Source organism: Typopeltis vanoorti, chromosome 12, assembly GCF_054136105.1.
Source record: "Typopeltis vanoorti isolate ZY-2024b chromosome 12, IOZ_Tvanoo_1.0, whole genome shotgun sequence".
In the NCBI taxonomy this organism is placed as follows: Eukaryota; Metazoa; Arthropoda; class Arachnida; order Uropygi; family Thelyphonidae; genus Typopeltis; species Typopeltis vanoorti.
In genome coordinates this window covers 3,353,890-3,372,507 of record NC_143560.1, presented here as the reverse complement: position 1 = coordinate 3,372,507, position 18,618 = coordinate 3,353,890, and the positions used below count along the sequence as shown (strand labels likewise).

General features: G+C 37.2%; 1 protein-coding gene across 7 annotated transcripts in view; it reads left to right on the top strand.

Moving 5' to 3' along the window:
* The window catches only part of LOC150100549 (uncharacterized), an 844,187-nt gene that overhangs the window by 238,263 nt on the left and 587,306 nt on the right, over positions 1–18,618 (top strand). For all 7 annotated transcript variants that reach the window (XR_016549159.1, XM_090401348.1, XM_090401347.1 and 4 more), the window contains one exon: positions 8,961–9,019. Coding sequence is in view for 6 of the 7 variants with exons in the window: in XM_090401348.1 (XP_090257474.1) it covers positions 8,961–9,019 (59 nt within the window). In the remaining variant the exon portion in view is untranslated. The remainder of the gene's footprint in view (positions 1–8,960; positions 9,020–18,618) is intronic.

Below are 18,618 nucleotides of genomic sequence, written 5' to 3'. Positions count from 1 at the left end.
ATAGTGGATAATGCTGTCAGTTTGTTACCAAGGTATGACAATGACGAGTTAAGACAGAGAGAGAGAATCATGAATGGTATGCTAGCAGAGCTGTGTGAGGAGAAGTCAGTGGCAGTTTGTAGATGTGTGGCATGTATTTGAGGGAAAAATGGATTTGTATAAATGTGATGGACTGCATTTGAATGGCTTTAGAGTGAGGGAACTGGAGAAACTGTTTCTTATAAGGAAGTGTGTGATGCAAGCAAGAGATCAGAGGAAATAAGAGGTGAAGTGAAAGATCAGGAGAGTGGAATGGAAGAGACTGAAGTGCTTGGCATTAGAAATAGTAGTGTGAGAGATTTTTTTTTTTATGTAGCTTCCATCCATGAAAGGATATATGTAAATACCTATAGAAATAGTAGTAATGTGAGAGATGAAGAGAGAATGGGAATGCAAGTGGAACAGGAACAATGGGGGGGGGGGGTAGCCCAGGTGGAGGAGACACAGCATGGGGAGACTGGATGTTGGAAATAGTACTGAATGCATGTTTGGAGATGATCAGCATAGAAATGGAATGGATTGTTATGTGAGTGGGATATTTGAGATTGAGGAAATATATGGGGTAATCAATGATAAAGGTGATTGGGCAAGCATGGTGGGGAGAAGTGGCTTGGGTAGGACTGGTTATAGGCATAAAAGTGAACTGTTGTATTTATTTACAAATTCCAGGAGTATTCAAAATAAGTGAAATCAAATTGTTTCACTGATTGAGTTCACTTGCCCAACGATTGTGGGAATAAGTGAAACATGGTTCAATGAAGATGATATCCTCATTTGGAAAAGTACAGAGTTTTTTTTGTTTGTTTGTTTGATTTTTTGAAAGGATAGAAAGGACAACAAGTATGGGGCAATGTTGCTGATGATAGAAGGAGAATTATGTTCACATAAGATAGACATGAAAGAGGGAAATAGTGGCAATAGTTTTAAGGCAGTGTGGTGTGAGATGGAGGGTGATAGGAAGAGATATTTAGTTGGATGTTGCTATATTCCAGGGAACATAGAGGGAGGTGATGAAGAAATGTATAAGCTACTTACAATGGTGAACAAGGGAAGGGTGATTATTTTTAGGATGATTTTAAACATGGCAGTATAGATTGGAACGAAGAGACTTCATTTGGAATAAGGAAAATGAATTTCTTGAGTTCTTGAGAGAGACAACTATCTTAAGCAGTATGTCAAGGAGAGCACAGATTCAAGAACCTGAGATCTGATCATTTCAACAGTGGATATAATTGTTAGTGGGGTTTTGCTCCAGTCAGTGATAGTGATCATGAAGTCATCACCTGGGTTGTGGCTGGCTATATGAAGACTTCTGTGAGAAAAGGATATATGTAGAGTTACAAGGCTGATGATTATGAAAAGCTTAGGAGACAGCTTGAAATGAGGAGTTAAGCAGAAAGGTAATGAATGCCTCATTCGAACTGACAAAGAAATACTTAAGAGCATCAATGTGTGAATATATTCTGAATGTCAAAATGCTGAATAAGGTAGGTGTTAAATGGAATGTATGAAATTTTGAAGAAGTCACTTGCAGGTAGCACAAGATGAATAATTTTAATAATCAGTTGTATTAAGAGCATCAAAAGCAGGACAGGGATGTCACTCTGTTAGTAAGGAGAGCAAAAGTGCAGTATGACCAGGGATTAGATAATCAGGTCAATGAAAACCCTCAGAAGTTTTTTTCAATATGTAGCAAATAGAAAAAAGAATGATTATGACAAGATGATGTTAATGAATGAAATTAGGAAATTGTAACAAATTGTAACTGCTGCATAGGACATTGTTGAAGTATTCAGTGAGTAGTTCATTAGGTTTCATCCTCAGTGTAAAATCAGAAGCATGAGTATAGACAATAAAATAAAATGAGAAGACTTAATGGTAAATGAGAAAGATGTATATAAGTGGTTAAGTAAGCTAGATGACAATAAAGCAATAGGACTTGATGACAATAAAGCAATAGGACCTGATGACATATTACCATGTGTCTTAGAGGAATGTTCCAAGGAGTTAGGATCAGCCTTGGCCTACCTGTTTAACAAGAATTTTGCAATAGCTGAGGTCCCAAAGGAGTGGAAGAAAGGTAAAATTTTTCTATTTCACAAAAATGGTGATGGAGTAGTTACTTCAAAAAAATTGCTAAATGAAACAAGCAGTGATAGCACAGTGGTAAAAAAACTAAACAAGCATACAGTCAGGAGTACATATCCATACTTGAAGTAGAAAAAGCCATCAAAGGCTTGAAATGTGGAAAGGCAGCAGGAGTAGATGATATTCGATCAGAAATGCTGAAGTATGGTGGTATAAAAGTCTTACAGTTGCTGCACTGCATTAGAGAGAGAGATTGGTGAGACATAGGATAGAAAAGTGGGTTGATAACAATAGTATTCTCTGTGCTTGTCAGCATGGGTTTGTTAAAGGGAGGTCATGTTTTACGAACTTGCTTATGTACTATAACAAGGCGAAGCATGTATTGGAGACAAGGAAGATATACAGTGGTATACTTAGAGTTTGCAAAGACTTTTGATAGATTGCTGCACCACACATTGGTCATTAAACTAGTGAGTTGGATATGATATTGGCATGGGTTTATCTAGTGGTGTACCACTGTTTCAGATGATGCAAAAATTGAGGCAAGTGATGAGGAATCAACTAGATGTTGTGGCCTCACTGGAGGATTTGAATAAATTGTATGAGTGAATAATGGTATGGAATTGTTTGTTCACTATTCCAAAGGATTAGGATCTAAAATTTGGTATTCAACAATCGGATGTAAAGTATATACTTAATGGAGAAATATTGGAGGACGTGAAAAGATCTTGCAGTGGTGGTGGACAAATATCTGAAGTTCAGAAGTCACATTCCACAAGTTGTGAAGACATCACATCAGATTATGCTATGATGTATAGCACTTTAACATGCAGAAATAGGGAGGTTCAGATTCTATTGTATAATGCCTTTATCAGGCCTTGTATGGATTGTGCACAGATTCAATCCCTGGTTTTCATGGTGATGAGGATATATTGGATGGGATCCAAAGAAGACTGCCTAAGGTGGTAATTGGTCTTTGAAATGTGGAATATGAAAGGAATGTATTTTGCAGAGACGTGAATAGGAGGAAGAGAGGGGATATGATTAAGTCATTTAAGTTGGTAAAGGATTATTACCAGGTTAATTTTGAAGACATTTTTCATAGAATGGGTAAAAGGGGATGGAACACGGGGACATCCACAGAAGTTGTATAAGGAGGGTGTTATCAGTGGCATAAGAAACAGGTTCTTTAATTTGAGAGTGTTTGGTGAGTGGAATTGCATTGCCTAACATCGTGGTAAATGCAGATGTAGTGAATGAGTTTAAAGCACAGTTTGATGGACTTTATGTGTAAGAATATGTACCTCCCACAATAATTCTTTTGAGTGCATGGAGGTCTGGTGTTAATAATAATATATATATATTTTTTTTTTTAATTGATCTCAACATTAACATTTCAACATGTTAATGTTGAGATGTTATAAAATTGAATTTCATATTGAAAAGATGACATGTAAGAAAGTTTTAATGTGAATAAAAGTTGAGCAGCTCTCAGATGTGAACTTTAGAAAAATCAGAACTCCATGGTGGACACAGGAAGTTAAAGAGGCAGTGAAGGAAAAGAAGAAAGCATATTAAAAGTTCCTGGCAAATAAGTCAGCTTGTGCTCTTAGAGAATACAGAGAGACTAATGTAAGAAAGCTAAACACTGTGTAAAACTAGCTAAACAAAAGTCATGGGTGGACTTTGGCAAGAACATTGCATATTGCATTTTGAATATTGCATAGAAAATAAATATCAAGAAGGTAGTAAGATTTCTGGAGTTGTTGAAGAAGCTTAGAAATGGAGGATAGATTGCTGTAAAAGGAGTTAGAGATGATAAAGGTGACATGAAAACAGGAGAAAAAGATATCCTTGAAGTATGGAGTAATTAATTCAAAAAATTGCTAAATGAAACAAGCAGTGATAGCACAGTGGTAAAAAACACTAAACAGGCATAGTGTCAAGAATACATATCCATACTTGAAGTAGAAAAAGCCATTAAAGGCTTGAAAAGTGGAAAGGCAGCAGGAGTAGATGATATTCGATCAGAAAATGCTGAAGTATGGTGGTATAAAAGTCTTACAGTTGCTGCACTGCATAGTTCAGAAGGCCTGGACAGAGGGATGAATTCCAGATGATTGGAGTAGAGCTCTAATAGTACCCATATATATAAAAAGGGAAATAAAACTGAATGTGAGAATTACAGAGGTATTTCCATACTGAGCATTCCTGGAAAGATTTATACCAGTATACTTGAGAAACGGTTGAGAAGAATTGTGGAAGAAAAGCTTGGTGAAGAACAAGCTGGATTCAGACCAAATAGAGGTGTCAGGATCAGATCTTCACTTTATGACAAATAGTTGAGAAAGCATGGGAATATAACAAAGATCTGTATTTAAGTTTTGTCAATCTGGAAAAGGCATATGACAAGGTGCCAAGAGAGAAGCTATTCAATACGCTACAGTTATATGGTGTTAATGGGGCATTATATCAAGCAATACTTAGTCTTTATTTGAGTTGCAAGTCAGCAGTTAGAATTGAAGGAAGTACAGGAAGATGGTTTAATGTTAAATCTGGTGTGAGACAAGGATGTACGTTATCCCCTCTGTTATTCATTAAATATATATTTATCATATTATGAAGGAAAGTGGTATTAAACATGATATCAGAATTGGAGATGTTGATGTCAGCTCTGCCTTACAGACGATGTTATACATCTAAATAAAGCCGCTACAAGTTTGCAAGATTCCCTGACTAAATTGAATAACTGTTGTAATAATTATGGCATGAAGGGCAGCAATAAAAAAAGACAAAGACAATGAAAATAGGTAGAAATGTTAAAAATGTCAACTGTGTTGTGAACGGAGAACCTGTAGTCATAACACTTTTCATACATTAGCTATTAACATATCATGTTTATAAATAATGATAGTGGTAACTTATACAAAATACTGAGAAAACTGATTGCAACCTGGAGCTGAAATTGTTAAATCTATATTGTTGATTCTCCATTTGGATAAGAATTTCTTTCGACATAATCTGATTTTTCTATCTAAACAAATTATTATAATAATAGTTAGATTTGTTTGTTTGAACAAGTAAAACATTTTAGCTACTTAGGCACGATTTTTAGTGAAGATGGTAAATTGAATATGGAAGTAGACAACAGAATCAATATAGCTGGTATGGTAGGAAGCCAACTGAATAAATTTATATGCAATAAAAGAGAAATTAGTCAAAACACTAAATTAGCTGTATACAAGACAGTGTTCAAACCAGTTTTAACTTATGGATCTGAGAGCTGGGTCAGAAGTAAAACACTTGACTAAAGACTAGAGACTGCAGATATGAGAGTCCTGAGAAAGATTAGAGGCATGAACAGATGGCATCAGTGACAATATCATATAAAAAACGAGGATATTAGGGAAAAACTAGACATTGTCAGCATCCAGGAATGCGTTAGCAGAGCTAATCTCAGGTGGTATGGTCACTTAAACAGAATGGGCGAGTAAAGATTAGCAAAACAAGTGTTCTCTGCCAGGTTGGCAGAAAATGACCCAGAGGAAGACCAAGATATAGGTGGATTAATATGGTACAAAGTGCCTTAGACAATAGAAATATGAGATCTGATAATGTTGGAGTCTTGACAGGTAACAGACTGATTTGGAGGAAAATTGTAGATAGGAAGTTAGTAATGATGTAAATTGTTTATGTAGCACTATCATATCTTGTACACCCCTTGAGGTTACATGTCAGGAATTTGATGATGATGATTGAAAGTAACGTGTTTCCCTATGTCAAGTGACTAGCGTTACGATAGGTATCCTAGTGGTGGGGACTGCCATCTTAAGGCAACTAGACTTGCTTTTTTTTTTTTTTTTTAGTAGATAGCAGAAACTAGAGTTTGATAGGAAGAGTTACCACATCCTCACCCTCAAATTGCTCTAATAGCACTGGGAGTTGTGGTAAGAAGTAAAAGAGAGTAGAGGAAAGAAGAGTAATAGACCAGTCTACAGATATGATAGACCAAGTGTATATCGTAGGAAATCAGATCAGGTCTACTCGGTTATCTCGGGTTTACCATGCCCGTACTCACCAATGCCAGTAATGAGATTAGAACAGATCAATATGGTCTATACCCATAATTAGCATTATGATGATGATGTATTATTATTAATTACTACACAAGCTATTAGTAATACTGTAGTCATAACACTTTTCATACATTAGCTATTAACATATCAAGTTTATAAATAATGATAGTGGTAACTTATACAAAATACTGAGAAAACTGATTGCAACCTGGAGCTGAAATTGTTGAATCTATATTATTGATTCTCCATTTGGATAAGAATTTCTTTCGACATAATCTGATTTTTCTATCTAAACAAATTATTATAATAATAGTTAGATTTGTTTGTTTGTCAGTTGGTTGTTTTGGTTTTATTTTTAAGTGCAAAGCAGTAAGGATGTGAGACCAGTGTATTATGTGTGTAAATAGAATGTGTTTTCATTTTCTTTCTGATTTCCCTGTTTTGCAAGATGAAAGACTTGAGATTTTGTGAGGGGAAACCAGTCAGCTCCATACAAAAGTGGCTAACATACCTTCAGTTGAAATGCCTGTATAAGTTTTATTTGTGTACACATGAATATTGTGAAAACGTCTGGACAAATTCAGGTGTCTTGACAATCCAAAATTGGCTGCATTAGATGTATAAGGATGCCCTGAACTAACAAGGAAAGCTGGTGTGATTTGGAAATTGAAAGGTGTTTGGACATTACAGGGACTGCACTGCATAGTTCAGAAGGCCTGGACAGAGGGAGAATTCCAGATGTTGGAGTAGAGCTTTCATAGTACCCATATATATTAAAAAAAAGGGAAATAAAACTGAATGTGAGATTACAAAGGTATTTCCCTACTGAGTGTTTGAGTGCTCCTGGTAAGATTTATTCAAGTATACTTGAAAAACAGTTGAGAAGGATTGTGGAAGGGAAGCTTGGTAAAGAAGAAGCTGAATTCAGGCAATTGAGAAATCATGAGAATATAACAAAGATCTGTATTTAAGTTTTGTAGATCTGGAAAAGGCATATGACAAGGTGCCAAGAGATAAGCTGTTCAAAACTCTACAGTTGTATGGTGTCAATGGGGCATTATATCAAGCAATACTTAGTCTTTATTTGAGTTGTAAGTCAGCAATTAGAATTGAAGGAAGTACAGGAAGATGGTTTAATGTTAAATCTGGTGTGAGACAAAGATGTACATTATCCCCTCTGTTATTCATTATCTATATGGATCACATTATGAAGGAAAGTGGTTTTAAACATGATATCAAAATTGGAGATGTTAATGTCAGCTCTTTGCTTTATGCGGATGATGTTATACGTCTAAATAAATCTGCTACAAGTTTCCTTGACTAAATTGAATAACTGTTGCAGTAGATATGGTATGAAGGTCAGTAATAAAAAGACAAAGACAATGAAACTAGGCAGAATCATTGAAAATGTCAACTGTGTTGTGAATGTAGAACCTGTTGAACAAGTAAAATATTTCAGCTACTTAGGCATGATTTTTAGTGAAGATGGTAAATTAAATATAGAAATAGACAACAGAATCAGCAAAGCTGGTATGATGGGAAGTCAATTGAATAAATTCATATGGAATAAGAGAGAAATTAGTCGGAACACTAAATTAGCTGTATACAAGACAGTGTTCAAACCAATTTTAACTTATGGATCTGAGAGCTGGGTCAGATGTAAAACACTTGACCAAAGACTAGAGACTGCAGATATGAGAGTCCTGAGAAAGATTAGAGGTGTGAACAGATGGCATCAATGGCAATATCATATTAAAAACGAAGATATTAGGAAAGAACTTGACATTGTCAGCATCCAGGAATGTGTTAGCAGAGCTAATCTCAGGTGGTATGGTCACTTAAACAGAATTGGTGAAGAAAGATTCGCAAAACAAGTGTTCTCTGCCAGGTTGGCAGCAAAACGACCCAGAGGAAGACCAAGATATAGGTGGATTGATACAGTACAAAGTGCCTTATACGATAGAAATATAAGATCTGATGATGTTGGAGTCTTGACAACAGACTGATTTGGAGGAAAATTGTAGATAGGAAGTTAGTAATGATGTAATTTTTTTCATGTAATACTATCATATCTTGTACACCCCTTGAGGGTTCATGGCAGGAATTTGATGATGATGAATAAACATTCTTTCTTACAGATTGTTTTCTTTCAGTAACAATGATGTCTTATTTTTAGTATTACAATTGTTATTTCTGATTTAGGATCCTGAATTTTCTTCAATCCTGTTTATAGTTGCTCTTAGAGAGGAATTTTTTGTGCATCTAATATATGCCTTCCATATGTTTGGGATTTTTAGACCATCATTATTGTTCAGATTGGGGTGGTTGGTAATAATCTCACAGGCTTCCTTAAATTTGTGTTCATACCATGTTTTGGTGTGATGTAGACAGGTCGGGCTTTTCCAGTTAATTCTGTGTAAGGTGTTCAGGGCATGATCAGAAAATCAGAAAGGCCAGCTTCACCATAATTATTATATTTAATGTGTCATTTATGTTCTTTTTGTTTGATAGGAATTGTGTGTCCTGTTTCGGGATTTCGGCATTATCGGTATTCTATAACTATTATTATTCCCTCCAGATTCTATTTGATTCTACAATATACCATACATTCTCTCATCTCCAAAGTAGAAATAATAATTAAATTTTACATTTGATATAATATTTTTTTTTGTTGAGGTTATGAATTTTTAAATATCTTTTGTTCCCATTCAGTAAGTTTTTGCATTAAAATATATGCTTATTTTATTGTTCTTTCAGCTCTGAAAGAAAATATTGTATGAAAGAATTCATGGATCCACCAAAAGTTATTTTAATGGGTATGTGGGTATGATGATGTAATAGCTGATTATTATATTATATATTTGTCTTTCATTTGAAAATGATTCACTGTTATGTTATCATGCCTTGCATTGTTTTTGATGATTTTTAAGAAGATATTAAAATCCATTTACTATCCAGGCAACAAGTTGCAATTATAAAATCAAATAATCCAATTGTTTGACACACTTAAATACTACAGAATTTTTTGGGTTCTTTTCCATACCATGATGTTAATAAATATTCTGCTCAGTGGACAAAGTACATGAATTTTTAAGTGGTGTTTTTATGGTACTTCTGGTGGACCTGCTGCAGTGAATCTAATGGCTTCATAGAGGTTCTGTGATAATAATAATAATTATAATAGAAAGCAACATATTTCTGATTCAAATTGTGGAATAGTCATTTTTATAATCTGGAAAGTTATTATTATTATTCAGGACTTCTGTGAAGTCAGAAGACTCATCTTGGGAGGTACATATTAGACAACACAAAGCTATCGTATCATATCACATTTTCTAATCTCATAACTTTTGTAATGTGTTCCTTTAACTCTAGTTTTCTGTCCATCATAATTTTTAGCTTGTATACATCCCTGTATAGAAGCTAAAACTGGACTTTCCATCTCCATTTTTCTTCAGTTTTCACAGTAGTTTGTCATGTGATTTTCTATCAAATGTAAAATTCAGAAAAATTACCATATAAACTTATGCTCTGTCCAATGTAATTGTCACTTACTACAAAGTGTAATCAAGTTACAAACAAGTCTGTCCTTAAAACAAACCCATACTTCCCCTCTGAAAAGAAAGATTCCTCATCTATTTACTTAAGTTTCATATTTTCATCTCTAACCAGCCTTTCCAGCAAGATACTTTTCCTTTACTGATAACTATAGTATTAATTAGTACATGAATCTAATAAATGAACTGGTGTATAGTTTGGCACTGCTGATCTTAATTCCCTGTCCCTTAGGCAGTGGCACTGTTTTTCTTTCTTTCATTATTTTAGAGCTCTTCTTGTTGTTGAATTCTTCTTCATCAAGAGTGCTGATATTTCCTTTGCATATTTCCTTAATATATGTGATGAAATTCCAAACACTTCATATTCATGAAACTGTCAGTCTTTATTGGCTAAGCTTATGTCACTCATTATTTATCTCTGATAATTCAAGTTGTCTTCCTACTTGTCCTTTTCTTCTACGCAAAGAACTATTCACTTTTCTAGGATTTTGTTTCATTGTTTCTCTTTCACATACCAATTTCTTCTTTCACACTACTTCTCATTTTCCTGATCTGTGACCTATGTTCTTTGCAAAAAGATAAGAATCTGATAAGAATCAGATTCTTATCAGATAAGAATAAAAATGATAAAAAGATTCTTATCTTTTTATCATTTATCAAACTGATAAGAATATTTTTTTTTTTTTTTTACACTTGTAGATGCATGTAATGGTTTAGTAACATTTTTAAGTAGTCATATTTGTACATAAATGATGCCAGTTCTTCTTCTTCTGCAGCTTTTCCCACTTGAGTAGGGTCGCTGTTTGTCGTGAGTCTCCTCCACAACCTCCTGTCTTGGGCTTTAGCCACATCCAAGTTCTTCATCCTCAAGTCCTCCTCCACCATCTCCCTCCATCTCTTCTTTGGCCATCTGCGCTTCCTCTTCCCCTGCACATCTATCTGCATGACTTTTCTTCCCACATACTCTTCCTCCCTCCTCATCACATGACCAAACCATCTCAACCTTGCCTCCTGTATCTTTGCTCCTAAGTTCGTAACTTTCACTGTTCCCCTTACATAATCATTTCTCAGACGATCCTTTCTGTCACACCGCACATCCACCTAAGCATTCTCATCTCCGCCACTTCCATCCTGCTGATATTATTTTTCCTCAGGGCCACAGTTTCGATAGCATACGTCATAGCTGGTTTCACTACTGTCCTGTAGATTTTGCCTTTAAGATTGATCGGTACTCTCTGGCATAGCACTCCAGTCATCTCTCTCTCTAGTTCCTCCATCCTGCTTGTATCCTGCATCCCACTTCCTTCTCTGCCTCACCATCCTCTTTCATTGTTGAACCTAAGTATCTAAAGTCACTAGCCTTCCTGATGACATTTCCTTCCAGCAACAGATCTGTCTCCTGGCTGCTATCCACTTGCAACACATATACTCTGTCTTACTTCTGCTCAGTCTTATACCTCTCTCTTCCAGTACTTTCCTCCAACTTTCCAGTTTAGCTGCCACTTCTTCTCTTGATTCTGCACATAGCACAATGTCATCTACATACAACATAGTCCAAGGCAAATCTTCTCTCACCTCCTCCGTCACCACCTCCATCACAACACAAATGATGCCAATAAAGCATTTATTTTTGTCAAATATGCAATCGAAAAATTTTGTATAATTTTTACAGGCAAAAAGAGTTATTCTGAATAGCTTGGCTTAAGAGAACATGCCAACTAGTTTGTTCATCAATCTACACCAGTGTTTCTCAAAGTGTGGTACACGTACCCAAAGGGGGTACAAGAAAGGTCTTAAGGGGTTACATGGCAATTTTTGGCTATGCATCATTAACGCATGGAATCATTATATTTCTCAACAAATAGTGCAATTAGAGACATCGGGGATAAAAACAGCACTAACTAATTAATGACATCTCCCCTCCAACAGAAACTGCTGTATAAACTCAAGAAAAACCATATGTTGCACTGGCAACATATGATTTAACTCTTCTCTTTGACATTCGGTTGAAGAGAATTAGCATTTCGACTTAACTGTTGAAATGCTAATTTGTCTCTGGTTCGTGATCTTTTGTTAATACCGCACCAATCATATGCACTTCTTCATAGCTGCCTAACGTATCTCAAGTCTTGTAAATTACTGGTAATTTTTGCTTGAAATAATGGAAAAGAAGATGAAGCTATTTGGGTAGATAACTTTGACAATACACACAAGGAAATTGTTCTTGATACCTAAAGTAGTGATAGAGAGTAGGAGCTTCTTAGTGAGTCACACCATTTGCAGTTTTTTTTTTTCTGATAACTTTAGTTTCCGAAAATCCCTGCATATATCTCGCACCACGATTTTTTAGCTTTAATTTTGGGAAAAAAAGTGCGAGTTATATTCAAGTAGATAAATTTACTGTAATTTTTTTTAGCTTTCGAATTCTTAAGTATGAATTATTGGTTAAAGGTTGGATTTATAAACCACAAAAGAGAAAAATATAGCAAATACAAGTAGCTGTAAGCAACAAGAAAACGTTGATATTGCATCTGGATCGAATGAAATTGATAAGGGTGTGTCGTTTGACATCTCTAGAGAACCAACTAGGAAGATGATGAAAAATCTTCATAAGTATTATTATTATTATTATTTCGGGCAACTCCAAGGAGTCGACAGACTCATCGAGGGAGACCCTAACATCATGTCAAGAACCACTATTCGACATTCACACAGTATCTATCATACCTCGCCTTGAACTCGCTCACCATCATAGCACCCACAACAGACTCTGGCAGCTTATTCCACTCATTCACCACTCTCCAAGTAAAAAACCTAGCTCTAACACCCCTGCTAACCACATTCTTGCCCAGCTTCCATGTATGGCCCCTAGTCCTCCCACCACTAATCCTATTCTCAAAAATATCTTCTGGATTAATCTTATAGAAACCCTTCAGTAATTTGAATGTCTCAATCATATCACCCCTTTTCCGCCTATCAACCAATTTTTGCAACCCACAAATCTTCAACCTGTTCTCGTAAGGTTCATTCCACAGACCTGCTATCATCTTGGTCACTCTTCTCTGGATCTTCTCCACCTCCTTCCCATCAAGAAGAAACCCTGGCGCCCATATGTGGGCGCAGTAGTCTAGATGGGGGCTTATCAAGGCTCGATACAGAGTAACAATAACTTGTTTGTCTCTGCTTGTTAAAGTATTTTTCAGAAGCCAAGTGATTTGATGAGCTGATGTAGCCACTTTTGCGATGAGCCCCCCCCTAAACTTCAACTTCCTATCCACCAACACTCCTAAATCCTTGGACTCATTAGTCTCCTGGAGTACAGTTCCACCAATGTGATATACTGCTGCTAATCTTTTCACCCCAAAATACATAACCTTACACTTTGCCACATTAAACTGACATCCATTTTCCTTAACCCAGTCCTCCAAACTATCCAAATCATCTTGCAAAATTTTGACATCCTGTGCACTCACAATTGCTCTACCCAACTTTGCATCATCAGCAAACAAGTGAACACTTCCTCTCAGATCCTTTCCTATATCATTAATGAACAAATTGAATAGTAGTGGTCCAAGAACAGAACCCTGCAGCACACCATTAGTCACAAGTCATCTTTTGGACACAACTCCTGAATAAACCACTCTCTGGTATCTTTCCATCAACCACCCTCCTATCCATCTCACCAACCTTATATCCATCCCCATCTGCTCCAGTTTACTGATTAGAGTTCCATGTGGTAGCCTATCAAAAACCTTGGCAAGGTCCAGTAGAATCACTGTAAACTCATTACACTTATCCAGTTCAGCCATCACTATGTTATAAAACGTGAGCAAGTTACTGAGGCATGATCTACCTTCACGAAACCATGCTGTCCCCCATACAGTATCCCATTTTCATCTATCCAATCCTGTATTCTTCTCTTAACTAATTTCTCCAAGACCTTGACAACTATTCCTGATATGCTAATCGATCGGTAATTTACAACAGTAGTCTTGGAACTTTCTTTATGCACTGGAACTATTTTCCCCTTTTTCCACCCCCTCGGGACTAATCCAGACCCGAGATTCAAAGTAAACAAAATGGTCAAAGGTACTGACAATTCTTTAGCCGCTTCACGTATGACACGAGCTGGTATACCATCCAATCCCACAGATGTATTGACATTGAGGTTTTGCAATAGACTACTCACCTCCACTTCATTCACCACAATTCCTGTATAATCTATTGGTTCATTCATTTCTGCAATGTCACCACCTGGATGATATATTCTTGCAAAGTGCTCGCTCAGTAATTCAACTATATCAACTGATTCGGTTACCTCCCTACCATTGGTATTCTTTAAAATCATTTTGTCATATACATTTTTTCTTTTCTTCTTCTTCTGCAGCTTCTCGGACTTAAGTGGGGTCACTGTTGATAATGAGTCTCCTCCACACCTTCCTGTCTTGGGCTGTCACCACATCCAAGCTCTTCATCCTGAAGTCCTCTTCTACCAGCTCCCTCCATCTCTTCTTTGGCCACCCACGCTTCTGCTTTCCTTGCACATCCCTCTGCATGACCCTTCTTCCCACATATTCGTCCTCCCTCCTGATCACATGACCAAACCATCTCAACCTTGCTTCCTGTATTTTCGGTCCTAATTTTGTAACTTTCACTATTCCCCTGAACAGAGTCATTTCTCAGATGATCCTTTCTGGTCACACTGCACATCCACCTAAGCATTCTCATCTCTGCTACTTCCATCCTGCTGATGTTATTTTTCCTCAGGGCCACAGTTTCTATAGCATATGTCATACCTGGCCTCACTACTGTCCTATAGATTTCGTCTTTCAGATTGATCGGTGCCCTCTTATCACATAACACTCCAGCCATCTACCTCCAGTTCCTCCAACCCACTTGTATTCTGCATCCCACTTCCTTCTCAGCTCCTCCATCTTCTTCCACTGTTGAACCTAAGTATCTAAAGTCTCTCACCTTCCTGATGACATTTGCTTCCAGCTCCAGATCTGTCTCCTGTCTGCCGTCCACTGTGCAACACATATACTCTGTCTTACTTCTGCTCAGTCTCATACCTCTCTCTTCCAGTACTTTTCTCCATCTTTCCAGTTTAGTTCCCGCGTCTTCTCTTGAATCTGCACTCAGCAAGATGTCATCTGCATACAACATTGTCCAAGGCGCATCTTCTCTCACGTCCTCTGTTACCGCCACCATCACAATATTAAACAGAAACGGACTTAATGCTGACCCTTGATGCAAACCAACTGTTACTTGAACACTTTCTGTCTGTCCCAGACAGGTCCGAACACTTGTCTTCACATTTCTGTACATTTCCCGCACCAACCTGACATATTTCTCCGGAACCTTCTTCTCTCTCAGACACCTCCAGAATTCTTGCCTTGGCACTCTATCGTATGCTTTCTCCAGATCAATAAATGCCAGATGTAGCTGCCTTTGTTTCTCTTGATACTTTTTCATCATCTGCTGTAACCCAAAGATAGCATTTGTTTTTGATCTACCAGGCATGAATCCAAATTGTTCCTTTGCAATCTCCATCTCCTTCCTTCGATCTACCATCAAGAATCCTTTCTAGGATTTTCATTGTGTGGGACATTAACTTTATTCCTCTGTAATTTTTACAGTCTTGTGCATTCCCTTTACCCTTGTAAAGGGGATGCACAAGAGTACTCTCCCTCCATTCCTCGGGTATATTTTCCTGTTGGCAAACTTTCATGAACAGGTCCCGCAGCAGGTCAATTCCTTCTTCCCCTAGTGCCTTCCATGCCTCCACTGGAATCGTGTTGGGGCCCACCGATTTTCCATTCCTCATCCTCTTCATGGCCTCCGTCACTTCCACTCTACTGATGTTCTGCACCATCCCCTCAGAAGGCTGTCCCTCTTCTCTGTTAGTCCTTGCATTTTCCTCATTCAAAAGTCCCTCAAAGTATATTCTCCATCTGTTTCTGATGTCCACATCCCTCCATAATACTCTTCCTTCAGCGTCTTTGATCTGCCACACATGTAAGATGTCCTTTGCTGCTTTATTTCTACATTTCGCTAGTTGGTAAATTTTTCTCTGTCCTTCCTTTGTTTCTAATTGATCATACAGATCTTGATATGCCATGGCCTTCGCCTGTGCCACAACTTTCTTGCCTTCTTGCTTTGTCTTCCTCTTAGCTGTCACTGCCACTTGTACATTATTATTCCACCACCAACCCTCCTTCTGCTCTCTAATCTTTCCAGATGTCTCACCAAGCACCTCGATTGCACAGCTCAGGATTACTTTTGAATTATGTTTCCACCAATCTTGTACACTTTCCAGTCCATCCAAAATCCTCTCTAACACCCTCTCCCTAAAACGATTCCTCACACTCTCCTCTTTTAAGCGAAACCACTTAATTTTCTTCATCCCATGGCATCCAGAGGTTCTTATCTTCGATCTTATTTTAAAGTCTGTGCACATCTGTCGGCGTTGCTGTGCTACTTGATCTTTTGGAATTACTTTACAATTTGTCACAACTTTACGATGATTTCTTCTAGTCAAAATGTAGTCAATTTGTGAACTGTTGTTACCACTCCTAAATGTTATCAAATGTTCTTCCCTCTTGTAGAAAAACAAGTTCACAATTGCCAGATCAAATGCTACTGCAAAGTCCACAACCCTCTTTCCTTCCTGGTTCATCATTCCCACTCCGTGGCCATCATGCACCCTTTCACATTCTCTATTCTGTCTCCCTATGTGTCCATTCAAGTCTCCTCTGACAATCACCATCTCATTTTCTTCCGGTTCCCTCATTTCTTCATCTAACACATTTCAGAACTCATCTTTCTCCTCTGCTGTACAACCAACTGTTTGGGATTCTCTTTAGCCTGCATGGCCAATGTTCTTTCATAATCCTTTTTTGCTTTTCTTACCACACTCGTTACTCTTCTGGCCTGCACTTTATACCATTCATGTGCCTGCCAGTCACCTTTCTCCTTAAATTCTCTCCATAGTTGTTTCTTTTTTTGCAGCTCAAGCTTAATGGTGTTATTCATCCATTTAACCCCTACTTGATGTATTATTCGGATTCTAGGTATACAGTCAGCCATTGCTTCATGCAAACACTTCTTAACTGACTCACATGCACTGTCAACTCCTAGCTCTTGCAGTTGTACATGCCATGGCACTGAACCAATCAAACTCCTAAGCTTGTCATACTTACCAGCCCGATAATTCCACATGTACCCTCTCTTAATTGTAAATTCCACACCTTTAGCCACCTCCCAAGTCAAGACCCCTAAGATCACTCTCACCAGTTGGTGGCAATGTGGTCATATTCATTACAGCCAAATTCTCAGATACAATTACTAGGTTTTTCCATTACATGTTGTCCATTACATGCTGTCGTCGATAGTTATCCCTTAATAACTGCGTAAAATCCAATTCCTTCCTCCCATGTGTCCTCTCCTCCTTCCAATCAATGCTACCATATGAAATAATCAATGCTTCCAATCAATGAAATCTCCCATAATAATTACCCTCCTTCCACTCATTTCTTCTGTTTGCTTATGCATACTATCTCTACCATCTATTCCGTCACCTGGTCTATAGCAGCACCCAACTGTATATTTTGTTCTGCTGGTTTCAATCTCACACCAAATAGCCTCAAATGTGCTCTTTTCTCTATCCTGCAGTTCCACTTCTATTCTCCTTGGCTGTAGCTCATCAGCTAACATCAGTAACACTCCTCCCCCCATTTTATTCTCCCTGTCACTCCTGAACACACCATACCCCTCACATTCAATCCCACTAGCTGTGTCATTTTCTGTCAGCCATGTTTCACTAATGCCAATAACCTGTGGTCTGGAAGTGCCAACCAAGGCCAAAAATTCTTCCTTCTTGTTCCTTATACTTCTGGCATTAGTATACATGAATTGCAGAAGCCGATTTGTCTCATCCCTATTTCGATGCCTTATACTAACTATCCCATTCTGATTTGTGGTCTTTCCTACTCGCTTGGGATTCTCTATATTACATACATTCACACACTCAACTGTCACCCTAAAGTCTGCATATATACTTTTACAGAAAATTTACAGAAAAGTATGATATGAATTACTTGAAATGTGGATTTTCATGGACAGGAAATGAAGGGGAACCTATTCCAAATTTTGTTCTATTAATCTTATAATGAAATTATAATTTCATTATAAGATTGTCACGTTTATGAGTATTAACTAGTATAGCACTGTTCACTTTACTAAGAATAATCTGCGTTTGTAACTACTGTGTTACAGTAAGTTTAGCCATCACAGTATTCGATATACCATCGTCAGTAAATTTAATCCTTTTAACCTGAGTATGTCATGTAATAGTTTTATTCATCTTCTTTTCATCAGAACCAATAGCACAGTTACTTAGAATTTTATCTGCCATTTTATCTGCCTAGTACAATGCCTCAGGGCTCTGTACTAAAACCACTATCCTTTAATTTGTACATTAATGATACAGCAGAAGATTTTTTTTTTGGGGGGGGGGGGGTATTCAGTTTACTAATGATGCAAAACTGGGGAACGCAATAATTGATAAAGTGATGTAGATATCTTTCATGATGATTTAAATAAACTGGCAGTGTGAGCAAAGGACAATGGTTATCAGTTCAATGTTGTAAAATGTAAAGCAATGCACTTTGGGATGAAAAGATTATATACTTCATATTATCATATTGATGATATGATGATACTAATTTACAGAAAATTGATGAGGCTAAGGATCTGGGGTGATGGTGGATAGAGATTGAAATTCAGATGACATATAGGAAGAGTTGACAAAATATCTATCTATGTTGATTACTTGGATGTTGAAGAAGACATTGACA